The sequence below is a fragment of the Dromiciops gliroides genome, chromosome 2 (genome assembly GCF_019393635.1).
Source record: "Dromiciops gliroides isolate mDroGli1 chromosome 2, mDroGli1.pri, whole genome shotgun sequence".
Taxonomy (NCBI): Eukaryota; Metazoa; Chordata; class Mammalia; order Microbiotheria; family Microbiotheriidae; genus Dromiciops; species Dromiciops gliroides.
The window spans coordinates 637,255,935-637,282,841 of record NC_057862.1 but is presented as its reverse complement, the minus strand read 5'-3'; the positions used below and the strand labels follow the sequence as shown (position 1 = coordinate 637,282,841).

The window sequence follows — 26,907 nt, the reverse complement described above, 5'->3', positions numbered from 1 at the left end:
AATAATAACAATAATAATAAGTTTAAATTTTATATAGGTCTTTAAGGTTCGTAAAGTACTCTATATGATTTCATTTGATTCCTAGAACACTGCAAAGTAGGTACTGTAAATCCTCTTATTCCCATTTGCTAGATGAGTAAAATGAGGCTTAGAGGCTAAGTAATCATTTTCCCACCTTCATAGGGGTAGTAATTGGCAAGTTTGCAATCCAAACCGATGCTTTTGAGCCTACATGCCCTGCTCACTTCATGACGCCATTCATGGACAACTGTAACAAATTTTTACAAGAGAACCCACATGCTTTTCCTACCAAAATCCAGTGGCACTGAGAAGTAGGATGGTGGCCCTCAGCGGGGGAGGGGTCCCTCTATGATTGGTTTAGGATTAAGCAAGTGTCAGATAAGAGCTACCCTAGGGAAGAGAAGCCCAGCAGAGACTACCTGTTGAGCTGTTAGCAGGAAAGATCTCCTAATGCTTTGGATTCCTGCTAATTCAGTCTGGCAGACAGGGCAGGTAGAAGACCCCAAAGTATCTTCTGTTGGAGGGTGATGCAGGAAAATGAAATGAAAAACTAGGGAACCCAGAGAAGACCTGCTTCTTTAACTAAGGAGACTAATGCTTGGAACTAAGCTCTGATTTCCTTCCCCAGTATCCAGAACTGCTGTCCAATCCCAAAAGAGTATATTGGATTACATATGGACAGACTCTACTGATCCATGGAGATGGACAAATGTTCAGACACATTCTCAACTTCCTTAGACTTGGCAAACTGTTTTTACCAACTGAATTTAAGTAAGTGGGAAAAAGCAAAGTTACCTGAAGAAGGCTGCCTTGATTGATATTGGCTCTATCCAAAGGAGATTTATTTGGGACCATTGGGAAGGGCAAATTATTTCTGATATGTGAACTGAGGTAATCTTCAAACAAGATGAAACAAACATTCTGGTTCCATTACAGAAGGAAATTTTAAAATCTTAGAACTGGAAGGGACCAAAGAATTAATCAAATCTCTATTTTATAGACAAAGACTCCTGAGCCCAACAGATATTAAGTGACTTACCTGCTTAAGGCCGTACAATACAAGATAGAACTGGGATTACAAACCAGGCATTTGGTCCGTATTTGGTTTGCTACAAGATGCTAGTGACATTGTAGAGGAATGCAGAGCACCCAAGAGCAAAGTTGTATCAAAGACTGGGGGATTAGATGCAGTTATCTTCTCTCTTCCCAAATTTGCTGAAATCCTGTGTCTGGACCTCACCTTTACCCTGTGGGCACTTCAGGAATTCTAGTGTCACAGGGAACATGCTCCCTGTCCAGCCTAGAAATGGAAACCAGTTGCCAAACTGATATGCCTATTATTACTTGCAGAGAATGGCCTCTCTTCTGTCAGGAGGTTGAGGAGGTACCGAATTCCCTCTTTATCAGAAGCCCTTTCTCAGTGTGAAGCTTACAGGTAAGGAAAATCTCTCAGGAAAATAGAGGCAAAAGGTTTCTGTTACATGAGTCCCTTTAGGTAGAATTCCCTAATCTCCAAAACATACTTGTTCTATAAAGTGTAGACATGGAACCAATGCAGAGAGTAGCTGGTGGGGGACGATGCGTCTGACACACTAATAAGCTCTTCCAGAACACATTTAAAACTATTAATTCCTGTTCCTATAGTATTTTATGGTTTACAAAGCACTTTCTTCAAAGAAACCCTGTGAAGTGGGTAGTAGATCTTACTATTGAAGGGAACTGAGAGATAAACTGTCTCATTTGACAGATATGGAAAACTGAAGCTCCAGTCAGAGGACATCTTGTGCCCAAAGTCCACAATGAGACTTCAGACAAAGCTAGGACCAGAGCCTTTGTCTTCACAGTCCTAATCCAAAACTCTGTGCTATCTCGTACTATAAAGTTCTCCACATGTCCAGGCTTGACACATGCCTGTCATTAAGCAAACACCCTGGAGAGGAGATATTCCACATAGGGAAAAGAAGGTGGGTCCCAGCTGGGAGGAGACCAAGCACCAACCAAAAAAGTGAAATCAAGCTGGGACCAGTGACTTGGTCCTGCGAGCATTTCAGCCCTCAGACTCTAATGCTCTGAAGACACTTGGAGTGATGGGAAGCTAGAGGCTAGTCCAGGAAATCAGTTCAGGGCATACTACGGAGAAATAGTTTGTCCAAATCAGTTACATAGACTGGATCAAACCCATTCCTGTTAAAGTTCCCTGAGTTCCTCACCTCCACTGGGCACTACCCAGCTGCTTTGATGCTGGTAAGGTGCACCAAGATTCCCATGGCCCCGGCACCAGCCAGCCCTGGGCTCATGTGCCTCTGCTGCCAGTGCTTCTCACCTTGTGAGTTCTTTCATGTCCAGCCCTTGGGCAGACGCACGAATGGGGTGATGTGGGATGTCTGCTCACTGATTGGGCCCCAATTGGGTTTTGCAGATCCTGGACCCAGGAGAAGGAATCTGAGAGTGAAGCAGCTTTTCCCATCCGGAGACTGCACGTAGTGACTGAAGGTCCACCTGTTGAGCTCAACCGAGGCCCTAAGGAAGTAAGTAGTGGAGGCGTGCTGAGGATGGCGCCCCACCGTGGGGAGCCAGAGACCCCCCTCAACTCCTGGCCTGGCAGCCACCAGGGGCTCTGGGCCAGCCGCTTAATTCATCATCTGTGAAATAAAGATGATGTGTGCACCACTGACCGCACTGATGCTGGGAGCACAGCACCCTGTCTGCATTAAAGCACCGTGGGAATGCGAGTTCTTATCATCATAGCAGGTAGAATGTCTATAGCACTTTAAGGCGTGCAAAGTACTGTAACAACAGCCAGCATTTAGATAGCATTGTATGCAGTGATGCACAATTATGACCTCATTTGTCCCAACAGCCCTGTGGGGTAGGTACTGTTATTGTCCAGTTTACAGATGAGGAAAGTGAGACAGAGAGGATAAGTGACTTGCCCAGGGTCACGCAGCTAGGATTTGTGCTCAGGTCCAAAGCTCTGTCCACCTAGTTGTCTCATCATCAGCTCTTCTTACTTCTTTTGCAGGTTCCTCCAGCATTGGCTAATTGCCTGTGATTAATTAGAGATTTCAGAAAACTTTGCCTCTTATGGACAGGGACCATTGCCTACTGCTGTGTGAGCATCCTTTTGGATTTGCTCTGCATTTGTAAATAATCCCTATTAATATCACTGCCACTGGTGGAGAAAACCTGCCCTTGTGACAACCATCATGCCTGCCCAGAGCCCAGATTAGGGTGACTTGTACCAGGGATGAGTTCCTCAGGGGACTGTGCCCACTGATTAGTCTTTGGGATGAGAGACAATCTGGAGTAATAATGGATCAAATGTCTAGAATGGTTTGAGAGCACTGGATTCGAAGTCAGAGGACCCAGGTTCAAATCCTCACTTTTGCTACTTTCCCCCATCCTACCCTGAATGAGTCATATAAACTCTCTGGGATTGGGGAGCTCTGTTACCTTCTGAGTTTAAACCTGATAAAACCCCTGAAGCAGCTAGTACAAGGATCATCACCACCATATTATGGATGAGGAAAGTGAAGGTGAGAAGGGAGGTAACTTGCTTGGGTTGTAGAATGTGGAAGTGTCCAAGTCAGGATCTGAACCCAGGGCTTCTTTCCCTCATACTGTACAACCTCTGGTGGACTCAGGAATTGGCCACAACTGCTCTGTTTTCTCCTTTTCCAGACTGCCCCCTGCATGCCCGTGGAGTTTAGAGATTGCTGTGGGACTCCTTGGAGCAACATGAAGGGAGTGCCAGCTAGGCCAGGCCTAACAGAGGACAATGAGCAGTACACCAGAACCATCCACTTGTCCCTGTGCAGAGGTGTCAAGAGAAGCAGTAACGCTGGGACATATCCTCAGTGCCCGGGCCTGTTTTCCAACCCCCGGCACTGGAACCGTCCAGAGAGCCCACCAAAGAAGAAGTGCTCCACGGTCAACCTCATCCCCAAACCAGAAGCCACCGATCCTCCTGTCACCCCCATGCAGAAACTGATTTCCCTGGTTCGAGAATGGGACATGGTCAACTGCAAGCAGTGGGAATTCCCACCAGTGGCCCCCTCAAGAAGCACAAGCCTGGAGGACCCCCCTCCAAGGCCCCTCTCTGGGAATGAGGCAGCTTGTCAGCTTAGTCCAGCTCCGTGGAAAACCCGGCCAGCTGCTGCAGAGAAGACCCCGAGTCCCCAGACAGTGACCATGGCCAAGGAGAAGGGCCCAGAGCCAATATTCAGGCCATATCTCCCAATAAAGAGAGCAGTTGCCTTGAAAGACTGGGCAAGGCAGGCAGCAAAGGAGAAAGGCAAGTACACGCAAAAGCAGCATTTATTAAGTTTGAGCTCTAGACTCAGAGCTTACAGGAGCCAGTGTCTGCCCTCAAGCAGCTTACACTTTAGTGTGTCCTCAGGAATTATCTTAGAAATTTAGATCCAAAGGGACTTTGGGAATCATTTTGTTCAGGCATTACCCAAAGTCCATTGTTCTGGGAGATGGAAGGGGCTCTTGAGGAAACCTTAATGTCAGCAATCTCACCCCCAAAGTATTAAATGTGAAATTCTAAACCTCGAGGCTGGCTTATGTAGCAGTTTTCAGCATGAAAACAGATTTATTTCTATATTGTTCCAAATACCCCCAACTCCCTCCATACTCACCATGTGTTTCCCTAGACCAAGATTTATGGTTCCCACCCATCTATTTCAAACTGAAGAGTTAGTTAGTTTGTCAAAACCCTGTTAGCCCCAGGCCCTTCTTCAGCCGAGGAATAACAGGGGCACTGGGGCAGAATGTGATTTATCCAAGGTCACATAAGGAGTGAATGGCAAAATCAAGATTAGAACTCAAATCTCTTGACCCCACCCCCAATTCAGTTCTCTTTCTACCACATTATATTTTGCCCCATTATTTTCTTCAGCTGTCTTCCTCATCCTTGTTGATGGGTCCCTGACATTGCTCTGAGGCACAGGATAAGACTACCCTGCCCCCATCTAGAAGGCCTGAATCCTGTTGGGAAATGGTCAGAGGGACCCTGCAGGATGGGCACAAAGTAGCCAGAAAGCACAGGAAGAGAGGTTAAGTTCGTTACAGCCCCAAGGTCTCCCTAATTTTAAGTGAGATTTGCTGCTCCCTATGTTCCAGTGGCTTTATTTTGTTTCCAAATAATCCTGTCGTCTCTCGGTGCAGTTCCTGCTTCTGGTCCTCTTCACCCTCCAGGACAACCAGAGCTTCCACCAGACATCCAGTGTAGGGGCTCAGCCATCTGTGGAAGCAATAGAGCACCCATGCAGCCCCCATGAAGAGATGTCTGCACAGGAGCCCAGGGGAGGGGAACTGGTGCCCAAGACAGAGCAGAGAATGCTGACAGTGTCTGTAACCATGAGGCTGCCTCTCTGTGCAAGAGTCTCCTCTTTACAGATGTGGATTAAATGTTAGAGCTGAAAGGGCCTCTGTGTATGGAAAATCAGAAGGAACCTCAGAAATTTCCTGGTTCAGTGCCCTCGTTTGACAGGCGAAGGAACTGAGGCTCTGTGACTGCTCAGGACTAGAGCCCGAGTTCCCTAGGGGAATCTTTACTTCCTTGACTCTCAGTCCATTTATTCTTCTTGAGAAATAGGACCAGCTACCCAAAGAGAAGACGCCAGGTCTTCAGGCAGTGATCCCTTTCTGCCTTACGTAAACTAAGGCACAAGTCTCTTCCACAGAAACCTCCATCCTTGAGCAGCCTGCACTGGAAGCTGATGAGCTGGATGACGTGGGGATCATCCTCAAAGTGGCCCACCCCCCAATTATTGGGAGTGACGGCTCCTGCACATTCTTTGAGGACAGCGTGGTGTACACCACCCAGCTCGATGACATCAGACTGGCCCCACCTAAGACCAGCACTCTATCCAGAGGTGAGAGAAGGCAATAAGTAAAAGTTGATGAGGGAACTTGTCTCTGATAGAACTTCCTGAGTCCTCTCCCGGGATGTGTCATGTTTTAGGAGAAACTGCCTTCTCATAGGATTACAGCATGAGAGGGTCAGAGCTGGAAAGAAATTATTTAGTTCAGCTTCCCCATTTTGTAGATGAAGAAACGGAGGGCCACAGAAGTTGAATGACTCGTCCAAAGTGGCACAGAGAGTACTGAGCAGAACCAGTATTCACATCCTGCTCATTCAACTCCCAGTCCTGTGCTCTTTCTGTAATCCCATACCAGGTTTATCCCTGGAGATCAAGGACTTTCAGGGCAAAGGATGGCCTTTGGAGATGGAGGCCTATAGATCGAGGGCTATGTATAGCCTGGGACTCCAGAAAGGCATATTTGGAAGCCTTGCTCCACTGTGCTAAGCAGATATGTCAGGCAGAAGAATCAGGCTGGGGTGTGTGGCGATATAGTCTTTTTCAAGTGATCCTTCTTAAAGAGCCTCATTTCTATAATCATCTGTCGGTGATCATATGATATAACATTGGCCATGCCTTTTTTCTGCAGAGGTGACTTTCCTGAGTTTCTCTCTGTCCCGCGAGGAGATGTTTTATATGCCCGAAAATGTCACTGTTTCCTGACCGACATCATCTTGGATTCCATTAGACAGAAGGACCCCAAAGCAGTGACGGCCAGGGTGGTATCCCTGGCCAATAGGCTATGGGTATGTGTGACCTTCTCTCTGTCCTTGGACCTTGGGCTAGCAGTAGAGGTGAGTCTGGGATCTCTACTAGCTTCAGTCTAGGGATGTTACCCATGGCCCTGTGAGAAGCCCCTGGGGATATCCCACTTGGGCTGAAAAATTCCTACTTTTTGCATCCCCTTACCCAGCAACAAGAGGAGAATCCAAGACAGAAGTGGGCGCCACACTTGGCCTGGGAGAAAATATATGACATGGAATAGCAGAGTGAGGGAACAAGCTGAGTGTGGAGGGTTGACTGGGGAGGAGATTGCTTGGCAGTGAGGAAAATGGAAAAAGCAGAGTCTGAGAACAGGGAATGTAGCATGCCTTGGAACATGGAACATTAGATCTAGAAGGAACATGTGCCCCCTCCTCCACCTCCGAATGATTCCTGGGTGGTATAGGGTGGTGGGGGACAGATGTTGACCTGTGGTTTTCCCGGCAGACCCTTCACATCACTCCCAAACAGTTTGTGGCAGATTTACTGACCATCACAGGCTTTAAGGACGACAGGCACACCCAGGAACGGCTGCACAGCTGGGTTGAGGTAAGAGTTCTCCCAGAGCTGGACCAGGCCAGGCTAGGAGCTCCGCAAGGAGAGTCTTGAAAAGCCATCCAGGGGCAGGTAGGCAAAGGTGGCTCCGTTGTCATCTGTGCGAGTGCTCTCAGAGGAAGTCCTACCACTTCCCTGCCCCTGATCTCCTGAGGGGAAATGCCCAAGCAGGCAGGGATTAACGTCCTGCCCCTTCTACATGAGGAGGAAAGAGCTAGTGGAGCTGAGAACCCAAGTGAGAGAGTCAGGGATGGCCACAGACATGCATCTTATCCCTCCTGGGCCTTCTTTGACATTGCAGGGCAACAAAGCCTCTCGGTGCATATTCATTAACCAAATGTATTAAGGATCTCCAATGGACAGGCAGCATCTCCTGCCCATGGAGGGATGGCTGAATGTGCAGTGGAAGAACCTGGCTTATTCACTGGGCCACTTCAGGCACCATGTCACTGGCCTCACTTTCCTCCTGTGTAAACTAAGGTGCTTGGTAAGACCTTGTCCTGGGGGCAAAGCAGGAAGGGCCACCTGCTCCTTCTGAAGTCACAACACTCGTTTATATAGGTAACGCTTCTCTGGTCAGGTAGGGGAGCACCTCCATTTTACAGATAAATGCTTGAACAACATCCTGAAGTCAGGCTGTTTAGGGCCAAGCTTCAGACTCCAGCCAATGAGCTAAAATGAGGGGCCAAACCTAAGATGAAACCGTTTGAGTCCCACACTTGGGTTCAAAAAGGTGAGGCTGCACCAAGGATTGGGGATTCTGGGGGGGTCCAACGGCATTAGACGCCAGTTGTTATGGAAAATGTCAGGGAGCCACAGAAAGCTCAGGGTGAATTGGCAGTGTGACATGGTAACCCAAAGGCTAGTGTGATCTTTGGATCAATAGAGGAAAACTGTCCAGCGTGAGACGATAGCCAATCGGCCAATATTTATGAAGCGCCTTCTACGTGTCAGGCGCTGGGCTAGAAGCCCTGGGGAGTACACCAAAGAGGCAAAAGACAACCCTTGCTCTCAAGTTGCTTCAATCTAGATGGGGGGAGACCGCACACAAACAATATATATAAACAAGCTGTATCCAGGATAAATAGGAAATAACAGAGGGAAGGCACTGGAATTAAGAGAGGTTGAGGAAAATGGAATTTTAACTGGGATGTAAAGGAGGCCAAGGAATGGAGAGAGAGCTAACAACCAGAGAAAACGCACGGGGCAGAAAGATGGAGTGTCTTGTTTGTGGAGCAGCCAGGAGGCCAGTGTCCTTGGATGGAAGAGTCCGTGGTGGGAAGGAAGGTGTAAGAAGGCTGGAAAGGTAGGTGGAGGTTAGGTTTTGAAGGGCTTTCAATGGCAAACAGTGTTTTCTGTTTGATCTTAGAGGCAACAGGAAACGTCTAAGATGGAGTTTGCTGAGTAAGGGGGTGGCCTGGTCAGAGCTGTGCTGTAGGAGAATCACTTTGGTGGCTGGATGGAGGGTGGCCTGAAGTGGGGAGAGGCTGGAGGCCTGCAGGTGCACCAGCAGCTACTGTGATGATCCAGGTGTAAAATGATGAGGGTCCGCCCCAGGGTTGTGGAAGTGTCCAAGGAGAGAAGGGCGAGATGATGCAGTGGTAAAAGGGGCAAACCTTGGCAACAGCTTGGATATAGGGAGTAAGAACTAGGGAAGATTCCAGGATGACTCCTAGGCTCTAAGCCTGAGAGCCCTTTACAGTAACACAGAAGGTAGGAGGTGGGCAGGATTTCGGTGGTAAGGTTCTTTTTTTTTTTTTTTTTTGGCGGGGCAGTGAGGGTTAAGTGACTTGCCCAGGGTCACACAGCTAGTAAGTGTCAAGTGTTTGAGGCCGGATTAGAACTCAAGTACTCCTGAATCCAGGGCCGGTGCTTTATCCACTGCGCCACCTAGCTGCTGCCTGTAAGGTTCTCTTTTAAACATATTTGGTTTAAGATGCTGACTGGACATCCCGCCAATTGGAGATGGGAGATTGGAGCTCAGCAGGGAGATTGGGGCAGGACAGGCAGATTTGAGAATCAGCAGCATAGAGATGGTCATTACATCCACGGGAGCCAATGAGACAACCAAGTAGTACAGAGGGAGAAGAGAAGTGGGCCCAGGACAGAATCCTGAAGGATCCCCATGGTTAGAGGAACCAGCAAAGGAGATAGATAGGAGAAGAACCAGGAGAGGGAAAGGTCATCACAGCTAGAAAGAAGAGTTTCGAGGAGAGAGTGGTTGTGTCGAAAAGGCTGTTGTCTCCCTGTCTGCCACCTGGGTCACACCATCCTATATATTTGGTCAAGTTCTGGGCACCCTATCTTAGGAGGTATGTTGGCTGGCTGCCTTGTGGCAGTCAGGATGATGAGTGAGTATTGGCTAAAGAAAGTAGGGAAGATTAGCCTGGAGGAGAGATGGAGTGGTGCTGGACAAGGCAGCTCTAAGTATTGGGTGGGCCTTGACACAGAAGAGGATAGAACCAAGACAAAGGGGTGAATGGGGCAGAAGGGCAGGTTTGAGGGTTGGTGTGAACAGATTGCGGCACTTTACAAATGAGGAATTACAAAGAAGCGGTGTGAAGGATATTCAGCCTAGAAGTGTTTGATCAGAAGATGGGCCAGACATGTGTAATCAGCAGACAGTCTAGGTGCTGGTGCAGGGTGCACACTATCAAGAAGAAGAAGGCCCCCCAGTCAGGAGCAGGATTGTCCTCTTATGGCTGATTCCCAAGAAGAGTAGGCAAGAGTCCCAAAGGATGGTTGTGATTGGCATCACAAGAGGGAGGATCCACTTTTATGAGATCATGGACTCATCAGTAGGAAACACTTGCTGCCAGTCAAACTTGTCCCTCTCTGTCCCCATGAGTGACCTTAGGTAGAATAGGCCTTCAGGCAAAGCCAAGGCAACCTCTAGTCAGGAGTTCCAGGGAGATCATTCTTCTTCAGGTAGGGCCTACCCAAGATAATCTATGAGCCTCCTCCCATCACTGGGGTTCTGTGGTCAGCCTAGCTCCTCTGCCCCACTCCAGTCTTGGAGAAGTGCTTCTAAGGGAGGGACAGCAGGGCCATGACCATGCCCAAGGTGACAAGAGGCCAGCCCAGCCCCATCATTAGCTCAGAGCCTCCTGGGAATTCATGGCCTCAGGGGGCCCAGCACTGAGGGCAGGACTGGCCTGGCTTTCCTTTCAGCTCACACTGCCATTTGCCAGGAAATACAGCCGCTGTGTGGACCTACTCATCAAGAAAGGTTTGTCCAGGTCTGTCTCCTATTCAGTCCTGGGGAAGTACCTTCAGGAGTATTAGGAGAGTAACCACCCACAGCAGGAGCTCACCTTAACTGTATAAGTACAAGTCTTTGTGCATGAGTGTGTATGCACACGAACCTGTGCGTGCATGTGTGCATACTTGTGTGTGTGTGAACCAGAACCTGTCCTTTTATAAACAAATAAAGTTCTAAACCAGACCAAAGTGGTGAGCTTCCCTCTCCAAGAAAGCAAAAGGCTAAATTACATCCAAATAGATAAATCTTTATTAGTAACACAGTTCAAAAAAGCTATCAGGTCAACGTTATAACATGAATCCAGGGAAGAATGCTAGGATGGGATCCTGGTGAGCTCAGGACTAAAAAGGAGGGACCTGGCTGGTATGGTGGGCAATCTGCCCACCTGGGCCCAGCACTGAAGGCAGGCCTGGAGTGGTGTGGACAGAAGACAACGTCGGCTTCGTGCTGGACCCACAATTCCCCACCAAAGGACTGCAGACCTACTCTTGTCTACTCCCCCCACCAAACCTCCAAATTCACAGGGTCCCCCAGCTTATTCTTTCCCTAGTGGAGAATAATGAGAAATGCCATGAGATCCCAAAAGGGAACTCGGGGATACAAAAAATGGCAGGCCAGCCATAGCAAGGTCTTGTGGGGCTTTGTTCCTGAGATTGGAGGAGACTCAGAGGCTAAGGAGCTGGGCCAGTCTTAGAATGCTGCTGGAACTTGAGCCAAAGGAAGAAGCAGATCCTGGGAAGTCCCCTTTCCCCACGTCCAGGGGGTTGGCCACCATCTTTGTCACTGACTGCTGTGGGTCAGGTGCTCTAATTTCCCCACTGACACCCTCCACTTCAGCACCTACTCCTATAGCCACCATTTGGAGGCATCTCCAAGTTCCCCGTCAAACTAGCTAAAATAAAATATGAAACACAACACCTTCCCCTCTAGTCTAATTATAACTTCAAGCTGGGCCCAGCTGCCTCTGTCCAATTGCCCCTCAGACTCTCCACACAGATGGCTAGGAGCGGGGAGGGAGTCCTCCCTCAGACTACACCCTGGGATGGTCCCTTTGTCAAAATTAGTCTCGGGCATCAGGCACCTATCTGCCCCTCCCCACCTTTCCCCCTTAGCGGGAGCAGCTATAGCTCCCCAGACATTCAAAATGGTTAAGATAGGAGAATGTGTAGCTAACAGAGCTGCCTGTTCAGGATGTGGGGCATCAACTTAAGTGACTGCAGCAACCACAGAGGGAAAGCAAACTCATGCCCTGGGCCTTGCCCTGACGGACAACAGGATAACAGGCCAGGGTGGGGCCTCCCCAAGGCCCAGGCCTCCCAGCTGAGGGGAAGAAGAGATGCAGAGAAGAGGCTTCACTCCTCCTGGCCGCCAGCAGCCAGCATCACATCTGCCCAAGCAGAGCTCAGACCTGGGGAAGTCCAAGAGATATCAGGCACAAGTTCCCCCAGTTCCCCAAACCACAGTGTCTAAGCATCTTTTCAAACGTCAGAGCCCCAGCCCTACCCAGGAAGGGAAATGACCAGCCCACCTCGGCAAACTACATGGTACTTCAATGCCTCAAGGAAGAGGAGAAGGGAATGAACAAGGCCCTGAGCAGCAAAGGATGCTCAGTACTTACTGATGAGATGTACTGACTCTGGTCACAGTGGGGCTTGTCTGCCAGGGCCGCTATGGGCTGGTCGTCACAGCCACTGGCCAGCGTCAGACCAGAGACACAGCCACTATCTGAACCACTTGAACTAGCTGACAGACCTTGGGAATGAGCTCCAGAGCTCTCGGGAGCTGGGGGAGCCAGAGGAGACGGTGAGTGGGGGGCAGCCCCACCCTCAGCCACCCTCCTGCACTATAAATACTCAGTTCCTCCCCTGAGCACCCACACTGCCCCACTGGGTCCTTTGGGTTTCTTAGACAGACATACTCAGTGAAGGCTGGCTCCCTGTCTCAGTCCCTGGATCTAGCTCCTCCTCCGGGTAAGCAGCGGGATGCAGGGGCCAACAGGGTCTCAATCGAGTTGGGTCTCCACACAGGTGCAGGTTAAGGGGCCCCAGTAGAGAACAGGAAGAGGGGCCGGTGGGAAGGGAAGCTGGAGGCCCAGGATAAGGGTTGGTGTGGTCAAACAGAGACACTGCAATGGAGGCCCGAGTGCGAGATCCTGTCCCAGACAGAAAACTTGAGATCAGCCTTGGGAGGGGATAAAAGTCCACCTTCAGGACCTAACAGCCACCCCTGCCCCTTGCCCACACATGCTGCGGCCTCTTGTCTCCTCTTCTGTTTGCTTCCTCCATCCATCTCCCTCTCGTCCCCAAGAAGGATCCCTGGCAATATCATCTCCCAGGGCCCTCCCACGCCCTCCAGCACCTCGACCCTTCATGATATAGTTGATAGCTCGGTCGCTGATGGCTGCTTCACTGGGGGTGATGTCCAGGAAGGGCTTGTTCCCTACACCCATGGATACCATCTCAGCCATTCGGAGTTCTGCAGGGAGAGAGCCTGGAATCACCAAAGGCACCCACGCCCATACCCACCAGCACACCCACTGCCCTCCCCCCAAATTTCAGAACCACGATCCCTGTGGATACTCAAGAAATCCTTCGTCTTGCATTTGGACTGCTAGAAGTCTCCTAACTGATGTCCTATCAAAGAATGTCAAAGCTGGAAAGGGTCATAGATTTAGAATGAGGAGGCCCTGCCGAGATCAGCTCCACCCCCCTGATGTTTACAGCTGAGGAAATGGGCCCTGCTGGGCCCTCAAGGCCCGTGGCACCCAGGGGCTCAGCACACAGTGCGGGGCAGATACCCTTATTGCGGGCAGCCTGTCTCCAAAGCAGCTGTGATGGTCCGCTGTCCAGGCCCCGTTTGTTTTCAGCAAGAGGGCCTGCAGCACAAACGTGTCACCTGGCCTTGCGGCGTCGGAACCATATCTCAAAGCGCAGCCCCGCGCCTTCCGCAGTTCTCCGTGAGACCGATGTCGTGCTGTCTGCCCAGTGAGAAATAGGGTGGACACAGAGCCAAGATCAATAAAGGTCTATGATGGGGACAAAGGTGAAGAGCTGAAGCCAGCGCAGAGCCAGGAGGCAGGAGCTGAGAGCAGAAGGGAGGCCTGAAGCCAGGGATGGGGTCAGAGGTTAAGGCCAGGCTCAGAATCAGAGGACAGGCCGGGCCTCCCGGAGGAAAGGGGATCCTACCTTAAAGGAGTGTTTGTGACATGAAGGGGAGTCGATCCCCCGGGGCCCGTGCCGAGATTTGCTGAAAAGGATGAGCTCCTCAAACAGGAAGACGTGGCGGTGGCACTTCTTACGGCCGGACCACACCACGAACTCATCCTGACGAATCAGCTGGCCCTGCTCCTTGAGGTTCACCTGACAGTGATGTCTGCGGCTTAGCAGGGGGGGCACCTGGCTGATGCCCTCCCGACAGGCCTGCCTGTGCACACAGGCATCCACACCCCATGCTGCCAATGCAGGGTCTCCCCACGCTGTGCCCCGGGGGCACACTCACGTCACAACCACGGATGCATCCATAGCCAGCAGGGTCATTGCCGTGTCGTAGCTGGAATCGGACGAGGTCACAGGCAGCACGCAGGGCAGCCAGATCAGGCCCTTGGGCCCAGCCGGGCCCCGGCCCTTCTTCACAGGCCCGGGACAGCTCTTGCAGCAGCAGCGCGTACTTGCTCATCCGCTGAATGGGCTTCAGCAGGTAGGAAGCCAAGTCCAAGTGGTCCCCCAGCCGACGCTGTTTGTCCTGGGGCCCAGGCAGGGGCAAAGAGGAGAAGGCGAGGTAGGTCTCCTCTGCCTGAGGCCTGAACTGAAGGGACCTCAGAGAGGATCTAGCCCAACTCCCTCCTTTACGGGTGGGGAAACCAAGGCCCAGGTCACACACGCTACAGTAAGAGACAAGGATGAGCCTCACGCTGCACATCCAGTTCTCTCTCCATTGCACCACACTGCCTTCCTGGCTCAGACACACCCAGCCCCACCCTGCCCCTTTACCTAGACTGTTTTCCTACTTCAACCCCTCCCTTTAAAGGAAACTGAGGCCTACGGAGAGGAAGTAACCCGACCAGCACAGTGAGTAGCAAGGCTGGTACTCCAACCCAGGGCTTCTAGTCCAAGAGCCAGGACGAGGACCTCCATCTGCCTTGGGCACTTAGTAAATGCCTGTGAATGACTGGCACCAACCTTAAAGAAGGCATTCCCATGACTGGCCAGTAATGCATCAGATCTGGGCTTGTTCTTGCTGTAGAGGGCATACATCCCAAACGGCGCCCTCTGTGGAGCATAAGGCGCAACCCAGGGTTGGCAGTGCCCAATCCCCCATGCCAGCCTCACTGCTGCCCACACAGGCCAGGTCATCTGAGGGAGGCAATAACTGCTTCTTCTAGGAAACCTTCCCTGGTTAGGGCCTAAGTACCATTCAATCTCTAGAGCCTTTGGGGAGGGTGCGTGTACAGGGAGTCATTTAAACCCACGCTGAGCAAAAGGCCCAGGCTCTGAACTCAGTTAACCATGGAGCAGGGTAACCGCTTTAGCCAAGGACCCCCCACCCAGATCTGGCTCCCGGGATCCTCCAGCAGGATTCACATGACAAAGTTGAGACTAGGAACAGCTTGTCTGAAGAAAGGGGAAGATGTGTCACCTTTCCCGAGTTTGCCAGGAGTGTGGCTGTCCACTGGCTTTGGTGATTGTGACCAAGTTGGGCACTGGGCTCCCTGGTGCAGCAGAGAGGGGCAATGCTGAGGCCAAGGGGAGCGGGGAAAGAGGGGCAGACTCGGGGCAGGGAGGGGACAGAGGGGCAAGAAACCCTGCCAGGCTCTTACGTGGCGCAGGAAGGCGTGGGCGACTCGAAGGGGGTGCTGGCTGCAGCGCTCCCAGCTCCCGAGGAAAAAGTGATGGGGTGAAGATCCCGGAGCTTCTCCAGGTTGCCAAAGAGGACGGGCTCGCTGTCCCCGCAGGCCCTGGGGCACGTCTGCCCGTTCCAGCTCGGGGAAGTAGGCTGTCCTACCACGTAATCCAGGGCCCCGCCACGTACTCCCGCTCCGTCCCACCATCTCTGCTAGTATCAAGTGCAGGCCTGCCGCAGGGGGCAGGGCTCAGGGCCAGGCCCATGCTGGGCCCCTCTGGGGCCTGGGCCACCCCCACCCTCCACCCTGCCCCCACCACCTCCATTTTTAGTGTCTCATTCCTCTGAGCCCTGCGTTGATTGCTGTCAGGGGCGTACAAGATTTATTTTCCTGGGTTTACAGATAAGGACACTGAGGCTCAGAGCTGTCACACAGCTTCTAAGTCCTGGGGTTGGCCTGGGAATGCCCAGCCCTCTGCCTCTAGGCCTTCTTCGCAGGGGCACTCAAGGCGTCTGCTCTACTACCCCAAGACCACCCATCCCGAGATGTCTGCCTGCCTCTAAAACCCCCTTTACCTGTTCTGGGTAGTGGCCTCCAGAATGGGACAGCTGGGCGATGCCTTCAGGACCCCCAGAGATCTGGGGCAGGTGGGCCCTGTCTGCTGGCCCGAGGGACCGTGGGGGGTGGTTGAGGGTTCACCAAGGCTGAGCCGACACATGGAACCCCACAGGCTCTGCTTCGTCCCTGGCTGCAAGGTGTGCACCCTCCGCAGTGAGTGGGAGGCGACAGACCCCAGGCAAATGCTGCTTCTCCCTCTCTCTTCAATCTTCCTTCCTGAGGCCAGGCAGGCCTGATCTGAGGAGCTGCTGCCGCCACCCCCATCACCACCTAGAGGGCACTGCTGGCCCTTGGCGAGGGTGGGCAGCACTTGCTGTGCCCTGAGTGCGGCCTCCCGCTTCCTATCCAGTGCCAGCTGGGTGTCTTGGCAGCGGGCCCACAGGAGGTGACACTGCTGGATGGTGAGGTCAGAGCCTAGCCCCGCAGCCAGCGCCCGCATCTCTTGGAAGTGGGAGGGGGCCAGGTCCGGGTGTGAGATTCGGTGTCCTTCCAGGTGACACAGCACTGCCTCTGGGGATGTACATTCCTCCTCGGCAAGCTTGGCCAGTGCCTTCTGTCCGTCCTGTGCCCATGCCAAGGCCTGCAATGGTGGGGGACAAAAATCAGCTTCCTTCCCAAAGGAAACTCACCCCCAGAACCAGCCGAGGTGCCCTCAGGGTAGGGTCAAAAGGAGGAGCCTGTTTTTAGAGAAGTGAAGGAAGGGATCATCCTGGCTCTTCTCAGACCAAAGCTTCCCTCTCTGTGGTGGGCATGGGCCCCTCCCCTGACTTGCTCAGGAAAGGAGGGGGAAGACAGCTCCAGGTACCAGTCGCCTCCAACCTCATACAACAGCAGAGCTGAAAGAGGCCTCAGACAATCAGCCCCCGGGAGAGGGTCTCCCTCACTGTCACTGACAGAGCTCCCACCAGGCCTATATACTTCCCTTCATGCAACAGACTTGGATTCAAATTTTGGCCCTGCTACTGACTGTGTGACCTTGGACAAGTCACTTCCTTTTTCTGGACTTCTATTTCCCCATCTATAAAATTAAGGATATTGACTCGATGTTATTTCTTTTAATTCTAAAGTCGTGGGATCCTATGACATTTCAGCTCATTCCCTTCATCCTCAAATAATAGCACTATAGCACTTGAAGGTGTAATGCACTATCTACCCACCTACCTGCCTACCTACCTATCTTACCTATCTTATCTATCTATCTATCTATCTATCTATCTATCTATCTATCTATCTATCTATCTATCTATCATCTGTCTATCTATCTATCTATCATCCGTCTATCCATCTATCTATCAGTCTATCTATCTATCATCTATCCATCTGTCTATGTATGTATGCATATATATGAAAGATGTCTCATTTGATCCTCACAACCCTGGGAGGTAGGTGCTAATATTGCCCCCATTTTGCAAATGAGGAAACTGAAGCAAACAGAGGTTAAGTGACTTGCCCAGGGTCACACAGTATTTGAGGGCAAGATTTGAATTCAGGTCTTCCTGACTCCACATCTCAAATCTATCCCAGAGAGTGCTTAACTTTCTCCCCATGCCTGGCCCTGCTTTCCCGCTGCCTCCTCCTCCTCCAAGTATATACAAACCCCAGCACCAAAGGCTCAGTCTGAGCCAGGCCTTGGGGAGTGCCAGGGGAGGAAGGAAATAGGCCCCTCCAGCTTGGTCCTGGGCAGGGCTTACAACAGTTCTGAAAGAGAAAACCTGGCATCTCTGCCCAGAATGGGAGAGAATATCCTCAACAATCCCCACCAGGCCCCCCTGTCCATGTGGCTACTCCGGGACATGCTGGCAAAAAGGACAGATTTGAGTAGCCCCCTCATCCAACAAGGCACAATGCCCAACCAGTGCCAACCTCAGGAAGACACCAAGGGAGCTGGGGAGAATGGCTGCTAAGTGGGCAGCTGTGAGGGTAAAGGAACAGCTAGAGGGCCAGAGAGCAGGGTCACCACCTGCCTGGCCCCTTCCAAGGCTAGGAGGGGACACAGTGAGCCAGAGAGGAACAGAGCAGGGTCCCATTGAGGAGTGACTGGCTCAGCGGCTGCTGGAGGCATTAGAGCCTAACTCAGAATTCAGAGCTGGAAAAGAGAGGCCCAAAGGGGAAGTGACTGGCCCAGGGTCACCCAGGCCTCCTGCCTCCCAGGCTGGCATTTCTTCCCACTATGCCTTGCTGCCCACTGAGTCCTCTGGAGGAGAAGCCCGGGGGTGGGGCAGGGACCAGGGCCCCCCCTGCACACCTGATCCAGCAGATGCGATAGCTGTCTGGCATCCAGGAGCTGCCGCCGGCGCCGGGCAAGCGCCCTTGAGAACTCTGACAGCTGTGCCTGCAGGGAGATGAGGCGGGCCCCAGGAGCACCCAGCTGGCCCAACTCGGCCACTTCCCAGCCGGCCAGAATCTCCTCACCACGGTGGATATGCTCCTGGGAAAAGTGAAGGACCCTGGTCAAGCCCAGTCCTAGACCTGGGATGCCCTCCATCTGCTCCTTGGGCTCCTGCCCAGGCCTTGCTCCCCTGCTACTCCCCCAGGGTCCAGGATGGCTTCTGGGCCTCGGTTTTCTCATCTGTGAAATGGGGGAGTGGATCAACAAGATTCCTCAAGTACCAGCTGCCTCTTCATCCTATGGACCATTAGTAGAGCTGCCCACAGTCTATCCTCCCATCCCTTTCCCCCAACAAAGCCTGGACTGGCTTGGGCCTGCATGTACTCCACTGGGCCCTACAAAGACACATCTCGCATCGTCCACTCCTCTGGCCTGAGCCCACCTGGCCAGCCTGGTCCAGCTCGCAGAAGGCATCCTGAGCCTGAAGCAGCACATCCAGCGAAGGTTCCTCTGACCCCTTCAGCCCCGGCCAGCCTATGTTCTGCAGCCAGGCCTGAATCTGGAGGGGGTGAGGGGGGCAGTACTGGCAAAGGGAAGTGGGAGAGCAGCGAGCCAGGGAAAGGGCATCTGGGAGGTGGGATGGGAGCCCAATCTGACGGGCCCTGGCTCCGGTCATACAGCCTCTTCTCTGCCCTCCCCACACCAGATACGGAGGGCAATGGTGCCCACTAGGAGTAGTGTTTTCTCTACATGTGTGTCTGTGGGGAGGCTGGCCAGGGAGAAAAGAGGAAGGGAGTGACATGGGCGGGGGCGGTAGAAGAGAGAAGGGGGCCCTCCCACCTCATCCAGTGCTCCCGCCTGGGCCTCCAGCATCTTCCCCAGCTCCAGAGCCCGCATCCGTTGGTTGCACAGGGTGACCAGTTGGTGCAGCAGCCCATCTACCTGGGCATACAGCTTCCCCGCATCGTCCACTGCCAGCCTGGCAGAAGAAGCCGTTGTCCCTCCTGAGCTGGGTGCCGGGGGGTGGGAAGCTCTGCCAACCCCAGGTGCCACCTCCATGATGCCTACCTGTAGTCTGGGCTCTGAATAACCCCGGGATCTTCCCACTGTAATTGTGCCAATGCTGTGCCACCCTCCCGCTGCAGCCGGGCCAGCAGGGGGTGGTCCAGCACCCTCTGCATCAGCTCCTGTGGGTCCTGCGGCAGCTGCCCGGCTCCCTGAGAATGGACACAGGCAGCAGGGAAATGAGCAGGGCAAGAAGGCTGAGCCACGGGCCGGGTGCGAAGGCCAGAGGGGGAGCTGTGCGATGGCCCCCAAGCCCATCCTCCTGGCCAGCCAGGTGTCCACACTCACCCCAGCACCCTCTGGCTGAGGGGCAGCCTCCACACTCTCGATGGCCCCCTGGAGCAGGGGCACTGGCGACTCAGACAGCTGCGCTGCAGAGCTTCCTGCCTCTGGAGGACCAGGGTGTGAGGTCACCGCAGGTCACAGACCCTAGCATCAGGGCACTGTCCCCGAGGGGAGCCGGGGATTCTTGGCAGCTGTCCCAGAGCCCCACCCAGGAAACCTAAGACTCCCTGGGGACCGCTTTGTCACCCGGGGCCCGCAGGCCCTCCATCACGGACCTTGCGGAACCCCAGCCAAGCACTGTGGCTGTAGCGGAGCAGCCTTCAAGGGTACAGGGCAGCTGGGGCACTCGGGATGAAGGAGAGAGAGCCTGACGGGAGGGGCAGCAGCTCCAGCTGGGGGGAGAGAAAACAAGCAAGGGGGAGAGGAGGGAAGCGCGGCATCAGAGGAAGGGGCCTGGGACCCTTGGGCTTGGGTAAGAGCTCAGAGGGCTGGTCCAACCCAGCAGGAAGAGGGAGCCTGAGAGGGACGGGGTGGGAGGAGGATGGTAGAGAACAGGACCATAGCAGGCACAATCTGATGTTTGGCAGACAGAGTGGGGGGGAAGCCCAGCACGGGTACCTTTAGTCCTGGAGGTGAAGCCCCTGACATTTTCCCCAGCAGCAGACCCCGTGGCACAGAGCCTGGGACAATCTTCTGAAATAGCCAGGCCCACAGGCCTCAGTCCTAGCGAGCTCCCCAGAGCCCTCAGGCCCTCACCCCTGAACCCTTGGGCCCCCCTACTCAGGCCCCAAGACTGTCGAGCCTCCCAAAGACAGGGCTGGACAAGGGCTGCAGATTCCAGGCACCAGGCTCACCTGCATCTGGCTAAGCCCCAGGAAGAGGCTGGGACTGGGCAGACAATGTCGGGCATCCACCAACACCGTCAGTCCTCGGGGCCTGAACCTCGGGTCTGCCAGAGGTGGAGCAGAGAGGGGGGTGACTGTCGGGGTCCTTGGCACTACCTGGCCCAGCCCACCTCCTCCCCAACACTCCCCTCCCAGGACCCAGCCCTTCCTCACCACCCGAGCCCTGCTTCTCCCCATCTGAAAGCAGGCCCCACTCCCACCTGGGAATGCTCCACAGGTAGAGGAAGAGACTAGCAAGCTCCTGGACACCACAGTGAGGACCGACCCAGGCTGGATTCCGGGTACAGACCAACAGCACCGCCCGGCCCTCGGAGTCCCTGGTCCCTGCAGGAAGGCCCAGCCTCACCATCCAGGCCACTTACCCACAAGCCTCTTCATCCCTGACCTTCCCCCAGCCCCTGCCCCGTAGCCTGTGGCTCATCCTTCCTTCCCCACACCCCCCACTCCATAGCCCCCGCCTCCCGTACCAGGCAGGGCAGCTAGACCACTGGCCAGCAGCTGGGGGGACAAGTCCTGGGCCAGGGTGGGCCTCACAGGCACAGGCAGGGCAGGAGGAGGGCCCTTGGAGGCTGGACACTGTTCAAGCTCACTTGAGGAGAGCGGCTGCTCTGCTCCTTCCCTTCCCAACAGGTTTTCTGGAGGAAAAAACCTAAGCTCTCAGGTCTTGGGCCCATCCAAGGGGGACGCTAAGAAGCTTGCCTGGAGGCTGGGTGCAGATGGGGGGAGACTCCTAATTCAAAGCACCAGAGGATTAGGAATGAGAAGGTACCTTAGGAAAAACAATTAATTCTTTTTTTTTTTTGGTGAGGCAGTTGGGGTTAAGTGACTTGCCCAGGGTCACACAGCCAGTAAGTGTCAAGTGTCTGAGGCTGGATTAATTCTTTACAGAGTCCACCGCAGTGGATGTAAGCTCCATCCTCTTGATGATACTTAGGAAGCTGAGGCCCAGAGAGGTGGTGACTTGGGGAGGTGAGATCTGAACCCCCAGGAGCCTCTGGAGCTCAAATACGTAGTACTCGTTGGTCCTTCCTAGGTTCCTGCGGGGGGCTCTGCCTGCAGGGGCACTTCTGCAAGCCTGTTTTCCTCGCTACTCGCGCCAGTGGCCCCATCAGGTCTTCCTCTACGAGTCTCTCACGAGGCCCCTCTGATGACTACGTGCTCTCCCCCACCCCCACTTACCTCCACCAGGTGACTGCAGGGCCTGTATCCTTCTCGGGGTCCCTGGATTCCCTCCTTCCCTGGGAATCCTCCGCATCAAGAGGGAGCTGGGCTCCAGGCCCGGGCCCTCGGTGGTCCCTCTCTGTCCTGCTCAGGGCCACAGCCTTGTCCTTCATCCTGGGTTGGCCCAGGAGACTGAGGACTCTCATCAACACAGAGTGTCAGTTCCTAGGGGCTGGCTAGTGGGGTCCCCCTCCTCTGAGCTCTGACCAGCTTGCAGTGTTGGTGCAGGGGGACCCCAAGAGGAGCTGCTGAAGGTCAGCTTGGGGGGAGCTCCAGAGAGGGGCCCCCTGGGCTTCTGGGAGGCGTGGCCAGCAAGGCCCGCTGCTCTCCTCCCGGGAGTGCCTGCAGGTGGGGGCCCCGAGGGGTGAGGGCCTCAGCCGGTTCCTCTGAGCAGGCATGGGGCCTTCCTCCACCCAGGCATCTCATAACTGCACACGGCATACCTCCAGTCGGTGGCATGGGCTTGGGGGGGCCATGAGGTCTGCACGTGCCCCTCCTCTCTCAGTGGCTCCTCTGTCACCATTCTTTCTGAGCTGCAGTGGGCATCTGGTGTTCCAGAGCCCTTCCTCACACCCAACCTGCACCTGACTGATGATGCCAGGGTGGGTGTGGGGCTCTCGGCTGTGTCTCTGCCAGAGCCTGGCAGTATGGAGGGGGGCAGGGGTCTGAAGGACCCAGAGAAAGTCATGCTGGCTCTGGAGGGACCCTCAGCCCTCGGCTCATTCCTAAGAAGCAAGGCCTCAGCACCTGCTCCCAGGGTACCCTCAGCACACGCCCTCCAGGGGCCACCAACAGGCAGGAGCAGAGGGCCCAAGGGCCAGGCACCCAGCTAGCGTTGAGGGCGTCCAGCCAACGGGGCCGGTGAAGATGGCCGAATAGCTGGCCTCGGGGGCAAGGGCAGCTGCTGGGCACTGTGGCCCCCGGGCGCTAAGCAGGGTGAGCACCAGGCGGGGCTGGCGCCTCAGGAAGGGCACCAGCTGTAAGTTAGAAGTCCCTCCGGTTCCAGCAGGGCGCCAGTCCAAGGAAGCCAGATGCACCACCACGTGCTCCCCCAGGCACAGGGGCCACCCAGCGTGGGCAAAGAGGCGCCCTGGATACTGACGACCTGAAATGGGGGGAAGAGGGGAGCGGGTCAGCCACGAGGGTGGGAAGGGCAGCCTAGACTAGCGGGGAGGGTCCTTAAGAAACCGAGCAGAGAAGGGGCCTTAATCCGCGGAACCTCAGAGAGGGCAGTGCCTGCCCAAGTCACTCAGGGTTTGAATAGAATATGCAGCAGGAATCTGATCTGACCCCTCACCTTACAGGTAACCCCCACCAAGGTCCGTGGCTGCCCAGGTCCTTTAGGCTGGGGGGAGGGGAGCAGAAAGGGAGCCTACATGGTCATCTAATCTAACCCCTTCACCTTGCAGATGACCCCCAGAGAGGTCACTGAGCTGCCCCAAGTTTCTCAGGCTGAGGGAGGGGAGCAATAAGGGGGCCCAGGGGTCACTGGTCCTGCCTCCCCTCTCCACAGATAACCCTGAGGGAGGTCAGCGGCTGCCCAGGTGACGCAGGTTGGAGTAAGGGAGCAAGAAGGGGCCTGGAGGTCACCAGCTATACCTCTCGCCTTACAAATGACCTCCAGAGAGGTCAGTGGGCCTGGAGGTCACCAGCTCTAACTCTTCACTTTAACCCATGACCCGCCAGGGAGGTCAGTAACTGCCCAGGTCACTCAGGCAGGGGGAGGGGGGAGCAGAAAGGAGCCCAGGAGTCGCCTGGCCCAGCCTCCCCCCGCACCCCAGATGACCCCCAGGGAGGTCAGTGGCTGCCTGGGGGGCTGGGGGTCACTCACGCAGGCGTGCAGCTGAATGCAGTGCAGGATGTGGCGGGCAGGGATCAGGAGTCCAGGCAGGTAGCGAAGCCCGTCGCCCGCATAGGCCCGTTCGACCACAGCCAGCACCTGGCCCAGCAGTGCGCCAGCGGAGCCCCCAAAGGGCGGGTACAGGGCCGACAGCGTGCCTGCACGCAGGCATCCAGAGAGCCTGAATCCTGCAGCAAGGAGCCGGCTCAGCTCCAGGCTTAGGCCTCCCTGCAGGCCCCGCCTGCCCGACGCCCCCTGGGGGCTGGAGGAACCTTTGGCATGGCCCGCCCCCAGGACCCCCCAGGGAGGCCAAACCCAGGCCCCACCCCCGCAGCCTTGCCACAGAGTGCCCCCCACTGTGGGATAAGGCTGCAGGGGGGAGGGCAAGCCCCCCCCAGGGAAAGCCAGAAAAAGACAGGCCTGGGCACCTCCACCCCGACCCCTACCCCAGAGGGGCCCGGAGCATGCAGTCAGGGAGTCCCAGCAAGGCCAGGCCCTGCTCTGCCCAGGCAGCTGAGCTGGGAAATCCGAGGCAGGCCCTGAGCTCACAGCCAGGCTCAGCCTTACTGGCCTGTGACCTGGAGGTCAGCCTCCCTCCCTCCCCCTCCTTTTCTCCTTCCCTCCCTCCCCCTCCCTCCCTCCCTCTCCCCCTCCCTTTCTTCCCCCTCCTTTTCTCCCTCCCTTCCTCCCTCCCTCACCCCTCCCTTCCTCCCCTCCCTTTCTTCTTCCCTCCACCCCTTCCCTCCCTTCCTCCCCCTCCCTTTTTCTTCCCTCCCTCCCTGCCTCCCCCCTTCCTCCTCCCTTCTTTCCCCTCCTTTCCTCCTTCTCTTCCTCCCTCCCTTCCTGCCTTCATCCCTTCCTGCCCTCCCTTCTTTCCTCCTTCCTTCCTCCGCCCTCCTCCCTTTCTCGTCTTTCTTCCTTCCTTCTACCCTCCCTTCATCTCTCTCCCCTTTCTCTCTCCCTCTGTCCCCTCCTTCCTTCCTCCCTCCCTCCCTTCCTTCCTTCCTTCCTTCCTTCCTTCCTTCCTTCCTTCCTTCCTTCCTTCTTCCCTCCCTCCCTTCCTTCCTCCCTTCTTCCCTCCCTCCCTTCCTTCCTCCAGTCTTCCTTCCCTTTTCTTTCTTTTTCCTTTCTTCAGTAAGTCACTTTCTAATTGCTAAGCCTCAGTTTTTTTCATCTATGAAATATGGGGCCTTTATAGGTCATCTGGGTTGGAAGGCCCCGTAGAGATTGTCAATTCCCTTGCTTTTTGTGGAGTGACAATGTTTTCAGGGCCTGTTTCAGTGAGAAGCAAATGAGGGAGTTACATAAAAGCACTCTGCAATCCTGAGTTGCCTGTTATAGTTATTATTCATGTGGATTGTTCTGTGTTTTATCTGTGTGTCAAATGCAATCATGGGTAAAGAGCTTCCAGGAACCCTGGAGAGCCATAGAAACGCTAACTAGCTATTATTTTGTCTTTTCATGGGATCTTTGATTTACAGCTGCAAGGAACTTGAGTCATCCAATCCAACCCATTGGTTTTATAGATGGGGAAACTGAGGCCCGGGGAAGAAGAGTATATGGCCTGTATCGGCCCAATACACCAAGGTCAGACAGATGACATGTCAAAGGATTACAGATTTACTCAGAAAGCACTTCAGAGGCAGTCGTGTCCAAACTGCTTCCCCCCTCCTCCCATTTCATAGATTAGGGAACTGAGGCACTAAGAGGTTACATGATTTGTCCAAGGTTACATCAAGTGTCTGAGGCAGCATTTGAACCTAGGCCATCCTGATTCCAAGTCTAGCACTCTATACACTACACCATTCGAACCCAGTTCTTCAGGCTTTAGGTCTAGTGCTCTTTGCAATATACTAGTTTTCCCAAAAGGATTTCTTCTATTTAGCCTCATTTTATTTTCAAAAGATCCCAGCGGGGCAGCTAGGTGGCGCAGTGGGTAGAGCACCGGCCCTGGAGTCAGGAGTACCTGAGTTCAAATCCAGCCTCAGACACTTGACACTTACTAGCTATGTGACCCTCGGCAAGTCACTTAACCCCAATTGCCTCACACACACACAAAAGAAAGATCCCACAGCTGGGGGTTGGGGGTGGGGCAGAGGGGGTGTTAGACATGACTTGTTTTTACAAAGAAGAAAACCAAAGCCCAGAGAGGTTAATCATCTCCCCCAAGGTCACACAGCTAGGGAAGGACAGAATTATAAATGGGTCTGGCCATAGAGATTATGTAATCCAACATTATCATTTTCCAGATGAGAGGACTGAATCCCAGAGGTTAGGTGACTTGCCCAGGGTCACAGAGGCAGTAACTAGCAAAGTAGTTATTGAAACCGAGGGCCCCTGATGATAGATTTCATCTTCTTTCCCCCAGGCTATTGCTCTTCCTGCTGCCATGCCCTGTAGTCCCACAACCTAGCCCCGCCTCCTCATCACAGAGTGGGGGGAGCCTTCCCTTGCCCCCATCAGTGGAGAAGCATATTTCTTAGGGAGAGGAGGCTCCAAGGTCCCTCCACTATCAGCAGCCTCTCCGAGGTTGGCTTGGTTTCCTATCTTCCCTGGCTTCCTAACTGCCAGGCCCCCAAACCTCACCCAAACCCAGTTAGGGACACCCCCCACTATCCTGCCAGAGGGCTCCCCAGGAACAGGGCCCTGCCATATTGTTTCCTACACACCAGAAGCCCCAAAACAGGTAGGCGGGGCCCTGGCAACTGTGAAAGGGGCATTGTGTGTCAGTGCCCAGGGGGTGGGGAGAGAGGAAGAGGGAGGAGGACACATAGAGGTCTAGCCTCAACCCTACAAGAAAGGAGAAAGGGGAGGCAGGGACCCTCCCACACTTCCTTCCCAAGTCAGGCTTCCCCCAGAAATGTCCTCCCTTCCTCCAGGGGTACTTCCTAGGGCTCACGTCAGTATCAGGAGCCAGAAACCCTGCCCAGGCAGGTTACATTTCAGGTCTCTACCCATGTTGGCCCCATCCATGCATCCCCCACCTTGGGTCCCTCTACCCAAACCATTGCCCTTCCCTGATCATAGACTCAAGAACTGGGCTGTTGTGAGTTCAGAGACAAGACTTCTTCCCACAAACCAGCCACAGAGAGAGCTTGGAGAGAGGGGAGGGGGGTCTCCTCCCAGCTGGAAACAGACTTAGACAAGGGGCAAGGGTTAATAACCCCTTCCTCCTGCAGCTGTCCATGAGGCCTGGCTCTGACCCCATTCCTTAAACACACACTGGGAGACCAGTAAGCCCACCCAGTAAGCGGACAGTAAGGCCTCTGAAGTTGAGGGAGCAACTTCTTCTGCCCATGCCCCTCCCCCAAGCTGGCACTGGGCTGGGAAGATT

General features: G+C 54.3%; 2 protein-coding genes across 2 annotated transcripts in view; one reads left to right on the top strand and one right to left on the bottom strand.

Moving 5' to 3' along the window:
• The window catches only part of KCTD19 (potassium channel tetramerization domain containing 19), a 36,693-nt gene extending 26,200 nt beyond the window's left edge, over positions 1 to 10,493 (top strand). The window contains 10 exon segments of the mRNA XM_043981190.1: positions 650 to 792; positions 1,372 to 1,405; positions 1,407 to 1,456; positions 2,441 to 2,549; positions 3,703 to 4,315; positions 5,712 to 5,903; positions 6,481 to 6,524; positions 6,527 to 6,637; positions 7,101 to 7,202; positions 10,380 to 10,493. Coding sequence (XP_043837125.1) covers positions 650 to 792; positions 1,372 to 1,405; positions 1,407 to 1,456; positions 2,441 to 2,549; positions 3,703 to 4,315; positions 5,712 to 5,903; positions 6,481 to 6,524; positions 6,527 to 6,637; positions 7,101 to 7,202; positions 10,380 to 10,493 — 1,512 coding nt within the window.
• A 241-nt stretch (positions 10,494 to 10,734) lies between these two features.
• On the bottom strand, positions 10,735 to 22,828 carry PLEKHG4 (pleckstrin homology and RhoGEF domain containing G4). The gene is given in 26 exon segments (XM_043981189.1): positions 10,735 to 11,878; positions 12,089 to 12,252; positions 12,389 to 12,622; positions 12,829 to 12,945; positions 13,268 to 13,306; positions 13,309 to 13,363; positions 13,365 to 13,409; positions 13,411 to 13,443; positions 13,656 to 13,829; positions 13,969 to 14,211; positions 14,649 to 14,738; positions 15,287 to 15,361; positions 15,364 to 15,399; positions 15,401 to 15,467; positions 15,886 to 16,508; positions 18,174 to 18,356; positions 18,700 to 18,816; positions 19,098 to 19,236; positions 19,326 to 19,474; positions 19,611 to 19,711; positions 19,854 to 19,999; positions 20,161 to 20,300; positions 20,462 to 20,556; positions 20,666 to 20,836; positions 20,980 to 21,147; positions 21,692 to 22,828. Coding segments are annotated over 26 exon segments (3,486 nt in total). The 5' UTR covers positions 21,768 to 22,828; the 3' UTR covers positions 10,735 to 11,872.
• Positions 22,829 to 26,907: the final 4,079 nt, after the last annotated feature.